The sequence below is a fragment of the Penicillium antarcticum genome (genome assembly GCF_028974205.1).
Source record: "Penicillium antarcticum strain IBT 31339 chromosome Unknown utg000010l_segment0_segment0, whole genome shotgun sequence".
Taxonomy (NCBI): domain Eukaryota; kingdom Fungi; phylum Ascomycota; class Eurotiomycetes; order Eurotiales; family Aspergillaceae; genus Penicillium; species Penicillium antarcticum.
The window spans coordinates 789844-801142 of NW_026695308.1; the positions used below are offsets into that span (position 1 = coordinate 789844).

An 11299-nucleotide genomic window follows, 5' to 3' on the forward strand; every position below is an offset into this window, starting at 1 on the left:
AGTACATGTAAAGAACTGCTTCTGTTTCGAATGAAGGTCGAGACTAGGCTTCATCAAATACTCAATTTTTTCTGGGTAGCCACTTTAAGTTTGAGCTTCCGCGAAACGAAGGATTCAAGGCCTGGATTCCCACCTTCTACCATTTCATATACGGCATCCCGTGTAGGCCAAAGCTTTACCTACTAATCCATAGCAAATATTTGTCGGGGAAGCAGTACTTATTGCGAGAACTCTCTTTTTTTTGGTTTCTTTTTTTTTAGCTGACTTAAACCCAATAGGGCTGGCAATTCACTACGAACTTGGCCCATGTGATGATGATGTAACGTTATAAAACAGAATTCCGGTTGTTATAATTTAAGTAACGCTTGTGTTACCTGCAATGCGTCTAGAGCAATACCGACATAAGCACTCTTGATTATTTTCCCCAAAATAATGAGCTCCATAAAAAACCGTAATCTCATCGCCTTCGTGAATTTCTTTCACTGCCACGATATGTGCCCTTGACTTCTCGGCCCACACTATTTCAGAATTTGCCTCACAGTCATGGTTCACGAACCGACCAGGGCCTAGAAACATCGCCACTGCTTGATACCGAGAGGATTGAAGGATACTGAAGTCTTTGTCAGATGTTTCTAGCTGCAGCTCTTCATTGTTCGTCAGTGGTACACAGACCCCGCTGAGGAATTGGATAGTTTCCCCCTTATGGAACAAGCGTTTTGCGAAAACGGCAGCCTCTCGTTCTATGCCTGAGAGACGTTCAGACTCGGCAATCCTGAAAGGACAACTGGGATCATAGATTTGAAGATAGCTCCGAAGCTGTCTGCTGAACCACTTTGATTGTGAACTAGGTCTCTCGTCGAACACTTTAAGTTCCTTCAAGCAAGGCATTTGTAATATTTTCTGCTGAGCTTCCTCGATATTGAATGGTTCCCTATTGTCGAGAATCTTTAATATATCTACCCTGTTGACGCACCGGAGTGGATGGTATTTTAAGGTACTTTTGCGTGTAATTGCCGGAAAAGTCACTTCTGGAAGCTTCATTTCGTCAATCACCAAGTCTATCGCTGTATCATCCATTTTGGCTAGCAACGCCGGAGTGAGGTGCTCGGCATTAGTTTTGGTAACGCAACGACGTTGCTTGGTCATTTTAATTGGAGCAATGGCGTGTCTAAAGAGTGAAAGACTCGAAGGAGACTTGAGATGTAGTATTCATCTAGGCCGAAGAGGCTTTAATCTCACTGAATCGGATGGAAATTCCATTTATGAGCTCTCCGAATTCGGAACATCTGGTCCACCATTATGAGTGATGAATGAATATCTTATCCAAAAACCAATGCTATACCAGCTCCCGATGAGAAGCAGCAAATGCCAAAGGAGGTTGGTTCATTTTGGTACAGATTTATCGAAGGGATCTGTCAAAGACAGATGCGCCCGAAATACCTTCTTTGACGTCATTTTGTATTGAAACTACCCTGAAAAGGGGCTGAAATCTGGAAAAAAGACCGCAGTAGTCGTGAAGAACGTGTCTGTCTTACTGGCCGCCCCGTTTGCCCGAACGGGATTTTCTCGCGATACTTCCTGTCTCCTCATTGTCGCAAACTTCCTGTGCTTAATTTTTCGACTACATTTGCTAGCACTGACCGAAGCACATATATAGTGTTTTTACGTCCTAATCGAAGCTTTGATTTTCTATATTCCTAAAGGCGGGCATGGCAGGCATTTTTCCCACCACCTCAAAAGCATAAGGCGATTAAGTCACGGTCTAGGGGCGTTCAGCCACTGCCACCACTCATCACGGCACCATGGTGATGGAACCGAAACCGGATTGCACCATCAATTTTCAGTGTATACCAATATCCCCACTAAGGTAATAAAAAGCCGCAACAGTCAGCCCCTTCGATGCAGCCCTCCGAATCCCGCTGACCAATCACGAACCAATGTGGCCGTTGGCTTTTATTCATGAATCTGGGAGAATCGGGGGCCGCCCAAACCCACACAACGACGCTGTCGAACTGCTTCCACTCTGTTATGATATGAGGCTGGTGCAGATCAGGAACCAAGCCGCACCGTCGGAATTAGCTCCGAAGTGTCTATACAGACGACCAAGTTGATTTCCAATCAACTTGGCCTAATTGTTGTATATATAGGCTCATGTATCCCTCTGAAATAAAAAAAGTCAATTCATACCTCTGAATTACAACACACTCGCATTATAAGGCCCGGCGAGGGCCACACTAGAGACGAATTTTATTCAGATTTTCTATTCATTACATTCTATCAAAGTAGGCAAAGGGATGTATTTTCTTACCATAGTGAACAAAACCATGATACAAATACAAGAAACAGCACCAACTGTTCCAACCAAGGACCAAAGCCATATATTTTGCTGGAGCCTAGGGTTGGGAAGACTTGTGAGCGTAGCCGTCACCGCTGTCTTTTGGATGGTAAACCATAGGATCTCTCATAGTAAACTGATATGCTCAGCAGCACGGCCATCACCAAAATGACCTCTTCAACAACTACCATATGCTTCCCAAAGGCGGCCTTCACCGAGGCCGTCATCACCACAAAATCCAACGCCATGACGTCAATAATGAAGTAGTCATCGATACCAAAACCCCTGAACATCTTCAGCCGGATGAGGACAGGGGCGGCGGCCATTAAACATGTCAGAGATGTCAACATCCACAGGGCCGCCACAGTTTTCGGGCCCTTATCGTCATGATCGATTTCTGCCGTTACAACCATTGGCCTATGAGCCTTGAAGACACCAAATTCGCCTGGAAACAAGAGGCCAGGTTATGCAGAGGAAAATTGGCATTAAAACCCACGTCTAACCATTCATCATTCTTCCAAAAGCATGTTATAATGACTGCTAAGGAAAACACGATTTACGACGGTGCCAATAGTTCCAATGACCATGAGGGGGGCTTTTCTGATGGATCGGTAGCCAATTCACTAAGTAGTTTTACTTCCAAATTCGATTTGTCCGGCGATCGCCATGTCGGACAATAGGGTTAGCATCTGCGCGTAAAAAGCCGAGCATCCCCTCACCTAGAGCTTCGCCAAAGGTAAAATGCCATGTTAGCTCGGTGGTAAGATAGGATTGGTGCATAAGATAAGCTTGGTTTAAAATTCTAATTATTCTAATTAGACTCATCCGGGTCCGTGCGGGATGAGAGGGCATATACGACATGGCTTTGTTCAGGTCCCAGTATAGCAGTGCATCCTCCGGACATGTAGAGTACAATTTTGTTTTTAATACTGTATCCCATTTATCGCACAGTTAAACCCGCCTGTATTCATGCTGACGTGTCTCCAATCCATGGTGCACGCTGCTTCGTGGGAAGCGTAGGAATAATAATGTACATCGACATTGAATCACCCAATAAATTCTAGATAGCTTCCTTGGTTGCTTGCCTCTGGCCCATGATCTGCTTCGCAGGTTGACAGGGTAACAATGTTTTGACGCTTTGATTGCCAGCTGATTGCTCCACTTCCAATGTTGATAAGATATTTAGCCGTCGACCGTATTGCTTGGTGACAGCCAGCCCAATCTGCATCCGTGAAGCCACGGAGCATCTTGAGCTGGCCTTTATATGCGAGACTGAGAGATTTGGGGCTTTTGAGGTGCCGAAGGATTCGACGGGCGAGCTTCACATGTTGTGGACCAGGGTTTGTCAATGTCTGCTTGCCCCCGAGGCTGCATATGCAATATTGGCTCTAGTCTCAAGCATGATATACATCAGCGATCTGACCACATGCTGGTACTCGTTCTTTACACTCGACGGGCAGATGTATTCGGGTCCGCTTTCTGGTAGAGGTGAAGTCTCCATAGGAGTGCTGACCGGTGTACCTTGCGATAGTCTAAATTGCTGGAGGTTGTGCACGTAAGCCTCTTGGCTGAGATAAAGAGGATTCTGTTCCGCTGAACACTGCGGATGGCCATGCCGAGATAGTAGCTGCACGGGCCTAGTCTGTCATATGGAAACGATTCCTGAGGCTCCGCTTGATCTTCTTGATCTCTGCAATGCTTGGCCTGATGACCAAGAGGTCATCAACATACACTGCAATATACAGACTGCTTCGAACAAAGATACTGAGATCAGTGTTGATGGGCTCAAAGCCAAGGTTCCGAAGGAAGTTGGTAAGAGTCTGATACCAGATACGAGGTGCTTTTCTGGGTCCATAGAGTGCCTTTCGAAGCTTGTAGGCCCTCGATGTGCCGTCTGTTGCGTGGTGGCGCTGTTCGACGTAAATCTCGTGGTTCATCTCGCCGTACAAGAACGCTGTTGACATCCATTTGTTCAATCTCGAGATCTAGGGCAGCTGCAATTGTCAACAGGGCTTTGTAACTTCTTGGTTTGACCACGGAAGCGAAGCGAATGTTTCGGCATAATCGACACCTTCCTGAATGAAACCTCTGACTACCCATCTACACCTGTTGCGGGCGATCTTTCCGCCGGATCCTCTTTTGAGATTGAAAAAACATTTCCCACTCAGGTTTCGGCCCTGCTTTGGTGGGTTAATGGATTCCCAGGTTTTGCTTTGCTTAAGTGGTTGCAGATATAGTGCTGTGTTTGGAGTACGTCAAGGAAGTCAGCAGACAGAAAAAGCCGGGCATTCTAGCCAGACTGCGAAACTCCGAGCCATGAATGTTATTTGCTGTACTGGGTCTTTTCCCAAAGCAAAAGCGGACAAGACCAGAATGTATTTCCATGAGCACAAATTCGTTGGGGAACGATGCTGGGGATCTGGATGCTACCTAGGCCGTGGGTTCATTCTTCTGTGCAGCAAATAACATTCATGGCTCGGAGTTTCGCTGTCTGGCTAGAATGCCCGGCTTTTTCTGTCTGTTGACTTTCTTGACGTACTCCAAATCTAGCATTATATCTGCAAGTCGAGCTTTGAGATAATATGTGTCATCTTCTGCCTGCATCGCTTCCACATACCGCCAAATCACATGACTCTTTCGACCAGCAGGCATATTGGGAAATCCAGACGGATTGAGTAATGGAGAAGACCAAAATCCAGTCGACTTCCAGTCGACTCCCATAATTGGGCGTGATTCGTCCCTGGGTACGGTTCGTGATGATATCCCTGATGACGGGCATTGCCTTAACATAATGAGTTATAGATATTGCGCATCAAATATAGAATGGGTGGGAAAGTACTCGTATATAGGTAATGAGATGACAGCTGCGGTTCCATCTGGACAAGAGCAGTGCGCCTCTCCGGGATTTGGCTTTGAAAAAGGATCTTACATAGTACTCCCATAAACGTTGATGGGAACAGCTTTAAGTCTTCGGGTATTCTGGAGAGGTAAAATAGAGCGAAATTGACGCGTAACATCCCAACGGAAGGCAAAATGAAATGAGGTAGATCTTTGTTGAGTCAACAATGTTGACGAGCATTTATATTTCATTGCCAGTCTGGACATCAATTGGTCATGCTAGCGTTTATAATCGTGAACGGGAAAGCTGAATTCAACAAGCTAATTAGTTTGCGGGACGCCTTTTGAAAATCCTTATTTCCCGTGTTCAATATGGGAAGCTACTTCGTCCGACAGCGAACAATGGTAGCACAATCATAACACAATCATAACACAATCATAGCACAACCATAACACAACCATAACACAACCATAACACAACCATAACACAATCATAGCACAACCATAACGCAATCATAACACAACCATAACACAACCATAACACAATCATAGCACAACCATAACACAACCATAACACAACCATAGCACAACCATAACACAACCATAACACAACCATAACACAATCATAGCACAACCATAACACAATCATAACACAATCATAACACAACCATAACGCAACCATAACACAATCATAACACAACCATAACACAACCATAGCACAACCATAACACAATCATAACACAATCATAACACAACCATAACGCAATCATAACACAATCATAGCACAACCATAACACAATCATAACACAATCATAACACAACCATAACGCAACCATAACACAATCATAACACAACCATAACACAACCATAGCACAACCATAACACAACCATAACACAACCATAACACAATCATAGCACAACCATAACACAATCATAACACAATCATAACACAACCATAACGCAACCATAACACAATCATAACACAACCATAACACAACCATAACACAATCATAGCACAACCATAACGCAACCATAGCACACCATAGCACAACCATAACGCAACCATAACACAACCATAACACAATCATAGCGCAACCATAGCGCAACCATAACGCAACCATAGCACACCATAGCACAACCTCTCGAATATGAACTCATTTTCATTTTACAGATATAGACGAAAAGTATCTACCCACCGCCCCACTTCAACACCCTAACAAAGAAAACTCAATTTTTCTTCTTCTTCCCACACCTCACCTACTGCTAGATTCCAATGGAATCTAGCTCAAAACGTAGTAAATTGGCTAAGCTAGGTAATGAGCAAAGGTCAGCTATTGCGTACGCCAATCAGGTAGGGGTAGTCTAAGCTTGCTGCCGATTTCAGCTGTACACGCAAGACTATCTACAATACGCTTAAGCGCTACCAAGAGCATCATACGTTCAAGTCGCTACCTCGAATCGGCCGCTCTGCTAAGTTAGATGATCGATCTATTAGTTACATATATTTACAGGCATGCCGACATCCGTTTTGGACCAATGAACAGCTAAGTGCTGCGACACCCGGTTATCCTACTCGATATAGTAACTTGTTTACATAATAGGGGATTGTGGCTCGCTTGGGCTCCTCATTGCTTTCACTTTCCAAAATAGGTCTCACGTTTTAGAATTTGACCCTATTGTGTCGGAATATGTAATACTTCTCGAATCTGTGTGAAAATGATTCTTGCATTTTATAGTAGCCTTGCCTTCGAATTTTCACTTTCTAAGATGGATTCGATGTTTCGAGGGGTCATCCTGAAACCAATTGTGCTCGGCATGACTCTAAGCCAGTGGGACTTTGGAATGCTGGGTGATGGCGGTATCTGCAATGCAATAATAGTGGACGGCACTTCGATCAAGATGTGTTGGAACACTTGAATAGTGTCGAACTGAGGGGTGGTATTTTACCACTAAGGACAGGGTTATTCATCAAGTACCCATTCTGTCTCTGTCTCTGTATGGTAAACGGGGTACGCTCGGCATACCAGCGTCGTAACACGCTAGGAACGACTCCTGAGATCTGATAACGCTTCAACAGCAAGATCCAGATAGAACAACATCAATGCATCTCAATGGAACACCTCAATACTAGCACATGCCAGTATCTGTCAATCCGACACATTCCAATAACCTGTTTCTGTCTATATGTGGTTGTTCCGAATACGACCCTGTGCGAGCTGGCCAATCAAAAATAAAAATGTTCATTCTTTGGCTTTAATGGCTTCACTGGTTGAGTTGTATTAGATATTTGTCACTTATCATCTAGCAATGTTAACTCTCATATAAATCGGGCAGACGAGGCCTCTAAGTTATTTGGGATGTGACAGGCCACCCCTTGGAACTGACATCCGGACAAGATAAACTGTATGTAGTACCCCCTATGGTCTCGTTCAGGCTTTGTGGAATTTTACCAAGGAATGCAGACTGCGTCTACAGCAAGTTCATGATGGCATTCCGGAATAACCACAGGTGATCCAATAGGATCAATTAATAGGTATGGAGGGAATGATTCAAGCATCATTAGAAAACTCATATTCAGCATATACAAGGAATGTTCTTCTTGATGACCTCGCGCAGTTGAGAGGAAGAAGAAGAGTATAGGTTGGCCGTAACCGGTCCTCTGTCGCTACGATCTTACGCGGAAATGCATTAAATCGCAGCGTCAGGGCCCAAATGACCCGGGCCAAACTAGGATGGTGGAGGGGACGGTGGCGGCAACAGTAGAGAAAGCAGAGCCAGCGAGCCTGTCCGGAACTGGTGATTAGCCATGTACGAAACTGACACGTTTGTCGTAAAACAAACCTGAAATGCCCCCCAAGTCCATCTCCTGACCATTTGGATCTGGTTGTCGAGGATCCCGCTATCGTGTGCGTGTTGAACCGCACCCTTTGAGGTTGTTGGGAGAGGCATCTGTTAGAACGCCATCCGGTCTAGTTATTGCCGCGGGTGGATTCATCAAGCGACATTTTCAGGGAACGAAGAAGAGCGGGCTCCAGTCAGAGTCCGCTCAAATTTCTTGAGATCCTAATGTCACAGATTAGAACATATTGTCAGCGGATTGAACAGACACAGATTGGCAAAACTGTCAACAGTCAGTTGCTTTTTTTTCGCTCGACCTCCAAGAACCAGCAACAACATCCATAGGCGCCGGTCTTCAAATGCCTAGTCTCGGTCCATAGGCAGGTCTCTTTAAAGCCTACTGCACAATCCTCAGAGATCTGGCGTTAGTGGTCCATAGGATTTCAAGCTGCATTTCGTTACGCTATTGGGTCAACTTCGAAGTATCTTCCAAGTCCTTCTCCGCTATGACACAGCTTGTGATCCGGATGTTCGGGTGGTTCTTGGGAGCATGCTGAGCCCATGCCTCTTATAGAACGAAGGCACACATCAGCGTGGCTGAGATACCATTTGTGTCAATGGCTGCTTTCCAGGCCAGTCTTTTTCTTGACAAACAACAATAACTCTGAACATCGCAGTTGTCTCCCACCGTATGTTGCAAAGGTAAGTACAGTGCATAATTGGTTCTCTATGTAGTTGCTAGCTGATAACTTGTCCATTTAGAAATAGATTGATTGCTCTATAAACTATCAGTGAATATCAGGGGAAGCTATAGAAGCCGTAACTTCGGGGCTTTCCAACCCATAAGCCCGGCTAACACTTAAGGATTTTGCGCAAGACGGAATTTGAGGGCTTTGAACGCTTTTTATCCAGGAGTTCTAATACCACCTCCTTGCCCTCGTCAAAGAGGATTCCCATGTCGCCACCATCCGTTAGCAGCCTGTGTGATAGATCACTCCGTTTGTAGAATACTTCTGTGATGTTACTGCATTGACTGAAAAGTTTGTTGATCCCGACATTATAATCATCAAGATGGGTTTCGTGGTCTCCTTTGGAAGTTTTAACCCCTTCATATATTTCTTTCTTTTTAAGGCCCGCTGATTTTCCTGCAGAGTGTAATAATTCTTGAATGGAAATTTGGAATGCCGATGAATGCGGTCCAGCCACGTGCAGGGCAGAAACAAAGATTTTATAAGCCGTCTTTGCAGTGGTTTTCTCCACGCCAATGAAGGCGGTCCAGGATCCTTGAATGTCGGCGTGGTCAGAGCAAACTTCACTCAACGTAACTAGAGAAGCTTTACTAAACCTGTAAAGGAACTGGAACGCTTCATGTCGATGCTGTGTCTCTCCTTCGAAAAATATGTCAGCGACTTTCATGGAGTTGGCCAGAAGATGGAAGCTTATTAAAATGCAAATACCAAAGGATTTTGAGCTTTGAATCAGTGTTTATATATTCTGTTCATCATACATCATTTATGCATTGCATGAATTTAATTTTGGCAGTGTTGTTAAAAATCATGGGCATTTTCGCATTTCCAGAACCTGAAATTATCTAAAATTGGTATCTTCTATCCAGAGACCACGTAACACAAGGCAAGTACATTCCGGCGGCAGTCCGCTCAAGGATAAAAGAAAGCAGTAATCGCAGACGATCGTAGAATACTGGTAATTGGTCGAAATCGGAAAATTGTTCTTGACGTTATTCTCATTGGAGAACCCCAAATTCATTCCGCAGCGCAAGTCATGCATTTCGGTCAGAATGGATCATGTACAGTATGGCTAATTAACGATACCATAAGTCTGTACTACCTTTGGCCCTGGAAATGGCACACCGATTACGGTCGATCCGCAGATTTGTCATAATAATGGCGCACAGCTGCGCGAGAAAAAGCTAATTTTGGAAATTTGATAAGGGTCGCGTAATCTTCATAGCGAATGGTGTATAAATATAAAGATCACATCAAGTACCGCGGGTTAAATTTAGCAGATGATTTCTTACACAAACCTATTTGATAGCCATTGGACTGGCCATGCATTTTGTCCACAAATGATGTCTAATGATATCTGTGATAGTGGACTGAGCAATGATTTTGGTCGCGATTATGAGTCATGCCAGCAATGGTAGTCCAATCGGCCCTTCTGCTTTAGCTGTGCGGCCCCTTCGCAAGGAACTCAGAGTCATAGCGCTCAGCTATCGTAACCTGTCGGTTGATCATCATTCCGCCTTGCAGTACAAAATAGTTGTTCATCTTACGCGTGGCCTTGATAATCTCGCGGACCGCGTCACTGCCCTCATGGATGAACCCTAGACACTATGCGCCGCCCCAGTCGGGGGCTGACTTGCATTCTCAGCGGTCTGATTGGATATGCTGAGGCTTTTGCGTAGAGGTTGGGAGTTGCCGTACGAAACTCACGAAACTCTGGAGGATGGAATCTGGGCGGGTACGTCCTGACCCGTTGCGATCGCAGTATAAATTGCAAACCCCTCGTCGTTAATAGCGCCCGTGAGCGAACTCCGAATCCGGTCATCAGCACTCGGTGTAAGATACCCCTTGCCGGTTCCAGTATAGCCTTGGAGCCAGATGAGTGCCGAAGACTTTTCGTTTTGGCGGCACCGGTAACCAGCGTGCTGCAACAGCTATTGACCTGTGCCGGCGGCTCTTCTCTCCCTGATATTGTTGTGGTTTTTGCCAAATGGAACAGAGGAAATCCATTCCAAGACCATGATACGATCCAATTCCTCAATTTTCTCGAGAACAGATTTGACACTTTGATCAATCGAAAAATTGGATCGTTAAAAGTCTCCAACATCCCAACCATACGGTTATCAGACTTCAAGCTGCGGTCACTTTCACAGGCTTGAAAATCGCGAAAAAGTTCGTCTTCCTGCTCTGCAGTTCCCGCAAGGGCTCCAAGCGCTTTGCTTGGGTTCACGATAGCCTTGAGAGTGCGCCTCGCAGTACTTTCCGAGAACAGTGTTCCATAATCCGCGAGCAGCTCTAGTGCAGTGCTGTAATATCTTCAAGAAACCAGACTCGACATTTTTTGCAGCGTGCTCAAAGATAAACCAGGAGCCTGTGGCAGGTACACTTGTTCATATACCTGCCCATGAGTGATAATACGTACGACCCTTTCACTAGTACCAAGGAGTGCACACATTTGCTCTCCTGAGGCTACAGGAATCTATAAGCTGGTTAGCGTACACAATTCAACCGTAATATCAGAACCTTAATGCCTACCTCCATCAGC

The 11299-nt window shown here is 45.0% G+C and overlaps 2 protein-coding genes across 2 annotated transcripts; both read right to left on the minus strand.

Annotated features, from left to right (window-relative positions):
- Positions 1-2393: 2393 nt before the first annotated feature.
- N7508_011197 (uncharacterized protein) lies at positions 2394-2748 on the minus strand (the record flags this gene model as incomplete). Its single annotated transcript, XM_058469257.1, has 2 exons — positions 2394-2471; positions 2524-2748. 2 exons carry the CDS (start codon positions 2746-2748, stop codon positions 2394-2396), a joined length of 303 nt encoding a protein of 100 aa, XP_058314235.1.
- A 2056-nt stretch (positions 2749-4804) lies between these two features.
- N7508_011198 (uncharacterized protein) lies at positions 4805-4987 on the minus strand (the record flags this gene model as incomplete). Its single annotated transcript, XM_058469258.1, has 1 exon — positions 4805-4987. The coding sequence occupies one exon, from the start codon at positions 4985-4987 to the stop codon at positions 4805-4807; it is 183 nt and encodes a 60-aa protein (XP_058314236.1).
- Positions 4988-11299: the final 6312 nt, after the last annotated feature.